Source organism: Trypanosoma conorhini (assembly GCF_003719485.1).
Source record: "Trypanosoma conorhini strain 025E chromosome Unknown Tco_14.4_contig_01284, whole genome shotgun sequence".
NCBI lineage: Eukaryota > Euglenozoa > Kinetoplastea > Trypanosomatida > Trypanosomatidae > Trypanosoma > Trypanosoma conorhini.
The window spans coordinates 1-2921 of record NW_021705387.1 but is presented as its reverse complement, the minus strand read 5'-3'; the positions used below and the strand labels follow the sequence as shown (position 1 = coordinate 2921).

The following is a 2921-nucleotide window of genomic DNA, read 5'->3' as shown; positions in this document are numbered from 1 at the left end:
GAAGAGAGAGAGAGAGAGAGAGAGAGAGAGAGAGAGGCAAAGACACGTTTCAGCAGCGGCGTGCTAACGCCCAGGACGAGGGCCAAAGGGGGAAGGCGGCGAGTCCCGCCACTCGCTCCTGCGAGGTGTTTTGTGAGTTTTGTGTGCAGTTTTCTTTGGCCTTGCGCCCCCCACCCCCTCAGGAGTCGCCGTATTGCCGCCGGAACGCGGCGGCGCTGAATTGGCCTCCCCGCCGCCCCTTGCGCGTGTGCCAGCTGGCGTCGGCGTCGCCGAGCCTCCCCGCCCGCCCGGGACGCGAGTACAACGCGACGTGGGCGGAGGCGTCGAAGTGGCGGCCCCGCCGATGCTCCGCGACGCCGCCGGGGCGCTGCGAGAGCTGCAGCACGCCGCGCAGGCGGTTCAGCGTGGGCGGGCGCTGGCGGACGTCCATCAGGTTCCACCTGCTGCGGCCGCGGAGGAGGCGCTGCATCTGCCTGTGACGAACACACGCACCCGCCCTTGGCCCCGCCTGGTCTGCCCCCTCGCTCGCTATGGTCTGCGCTTGCGTGAGAAGAGAAGGGGGAGGAAGGAGGCGGAGGAGGCCACTTTCCCCCAGCGACGGACGCGGAGGAGACAAGGCGCGCCGCAGCCGCAACAACAAGAAGAAAAACCAAAACAAAAAACAAGGAGCAGAAGAACGGCTGCAGCGGGAAGGGCGGATGACGGGGTGGGTGGAGCTGGCCACCGGAGGGGAAGAAAGGAAGGGTGGTGGGAGGCGACACCCCCTTCAGAGGCCCACGCAGCATACATCTCTCTCACCGCGGCTACAGGCGACGCGCCACGTGACGTGGCGAGAAAATGCCCAAGAGAATGATGCCCATTGGGGGGTCGCAGCGCCGGCAAATTATCGGCTTCGCCAAAACTCCAAAACAGTTCGGTGTTCGTTTTCCAGTCGGTGCAGGCGCGACAGCACCAGCCCGCTGACAGGGACGTAGTCCGAGAGTCCCTCGTCGGCGGCTTGCCGCGCCTGCATTTGCCCCTCAACCACCTCCCGGTCCATCTCGTGAATGGTGTGGAGGTACTTCAGATCGTCCTGCAGCGCCGTGGCGACGCGGTCGTACTTCGCCCGCCGCTCCCGCCAGAGTGCCGCGTCGCCGCGCCGGCGTCGGAGAAAAAGGTACTCCAGCGGCGGCCGCACGTTTTGCTGAGCCACCTCTAACAGCTCCTTGGCGCTCTTTTGCAGCGGCCGCAGTGATTGATCCCACACCCCGCGCACAATGGGGCCCAGCAGCGACTTATGCACAGTGTTCCCCGGCGCAAAACACTCCGCCAGGCAGTGCCGCAGAACCACGAGGTTCGCGGCAATGGCCTCCATGTTCGCCGGACGCACATCCAGGTAGTTGAAGGGAATGGCATTCGCCGTGTAGGAGGATGCCTTCAGCGTCGGCAGGCCGTCCGTTCGACTCTCGCAGCCCCTGGTGGTGCTGCTGGCAGTCGCCGCGGCTTCGGTGCCTTTTGGACGCGCCCCGTAGCCGTCTATCCTGCGCCGCGGCGAAGGGATCCGTGAGACCAGCGTGTTCTTTATGAACGACGCCACGCCGCCGCCGAAGCGGGAGGCGGCGTCGTCGTCGCCGCCGCCGTAGTGCGTCGCCAAAAAGCGGTCCACGTCCGTCTCTATGCGAGTCAAATACCGCTCCGTGCTCTGCTGCTTCGCCGCCTGGTACTTCCCGTAGCGGGTCTCCAGCACCTTCAGGAGGACGTCGACGTCCTGCTCCGTGAGGGTCTCCATGCCGTGCCCGACGAAGGCGAAGGAGGGCTGGGGGCCGCCGCGGGGCGCCTCTCGCGGCGACGCCGACGCCGCCTCCCGCTCGCCGCGGCTATCAGCGCGTGGCAGCGGCGCGGCACCCACCCGCTGAGGCATCACCGCCGCTTCGCCGCCGCCGCTACCACGGCGGCAGTGCGGGGAGGCGGGGGGCGCCTCGTACAGCCCCGCGGTGTGCGCGAACAACGGCACCGGCCGGAGCGCCTCGGCCACGTTTGACGGCAGCGCCACGACGGGGGGAAGCTCCCCCAACATCCCTGCACGCGCCGCCCCCCACGCTTGTGTGCTTCGCGGCCCCGCTGCGGGCGTGCAAAAGTGGGGACGCAAAAAAAAAAAAAACGGAGCGGCCGCGCAGGGGAGAAAAAAGCAGTCGCAGCAGCGGTGAGGAAACAACCAGGAGCCAAGCGGCAACGCCAAGAGGCGCACATATTTCCACCCGCTTCCCCTTTAAAAACGGTGGCGGACACACATATTGCGCAAGGGTTGAAAGGCGGCAACCAAAAGCAAAAAAAAAACCGCAAGAGGCTGCTGCAGCAGGAGAGACACCCTGCAACTATTGCAGCTCAACGATCTCCTGCGCCACCCGCCGCACAATCGCCGGTGCGGCGGCAAAGCGCGGAACCATCCCTAGGCATGCCACGTGCGCCACTGGAAGGCGACTGGTGGTGTACCTCAGCGCGACCAGCCGCCAGTCCAGCGCCTGCCGCAGCGCCGTGGCAATCAGCCGCGGGGAGAGGTGGGCTGCCGGCTGCGCGTCGGCGCCCTCGTGCGTTTGCGGCGCCTCCCCCGCCCCTGCGCCTTCGCACCGCAAATCGCGCAGCGTGTGCGTTGGGGCCACGCCGCCTTGCTCCCCGCGCAACGGCGGCAGCAGCGTCGTCGCGGCGAAAGCACCGTCGCCCGCCGCAAAGGCGGAGGCGCGCGGCGGGGCGTCCGCCCCCCCAGCGGCGTCGCACAACAGGGCGGAGGTCGCAAACCCCACCAGAACGTCCTTCTGGGTGTTCGCAAAGAGCGTGCGCCGCCGAAAGAGACGCAGAGCCGCGAGGTGCGGGTCGTCAATGAGCCGTGTCGACAGCACCGCCGCGGCATCCGTGAGGAGGAGCTCGCGCAGCGACGGGGGCAC

At 67.5% G+C, this 2921-nt stretch overlaps 3 protein-coding genes across 3 annotated transcripts, besides 1 other annotated feature; 1 reads left to right on the top strand and 2 right to left on the bottom strand.

The window, feature by feature from the left end:
- Window positions 1-2: 2 nt before the first annotated feature.
- Window positions 3-36: a microsatellite.
- Window positions 37-343: 307 nt separating this feature from the next.
- On the top strand, window positions 344-853 carry Tco025E_09785 (uncharacterized protein; the record flags this gene model as incomplete). The annotated part of the gene is made up of 1 exon (XM_029376592.1): window positions 344-853. The coding sequence occupies one exon, from the start codon at window positions 344-346 to the stop codon at window positions 851-853; it is 510 nt and encodes a 169-aa protein (XP_029223281.1).
- Window positions 854-883: 30 nt separating this feature from the next.
- Tco025E_09784 (uncharacterized protein) lies at window positions 884-2056 on the bottom strand (the record flags this gene model as incomplete). The annotated part of the gene is made up of 1 exon (XM_029376591.1): window positions 884-2056. One exon carries the CDS (start codon window positions 2054-2056, stop codon window positions 884-886), a length of 1173 nt encoding a protein of 390 aa, XP_029223280.1.
- A 298-nt stretch (window positions 2057-2354) lies between these two features.
- Window positions 2355-2921, bottom strand: Tco025E_09783 (uncharacterized protein; the record flags this gene model as incomplete). The annotated part of the gene is made up of 1 exon (XM_029376590.1): window positions 2355-2921. A coding segment is annotated over one exon (567 nt), but the record flags the coding sequence as incomplete, so codon positions are not given.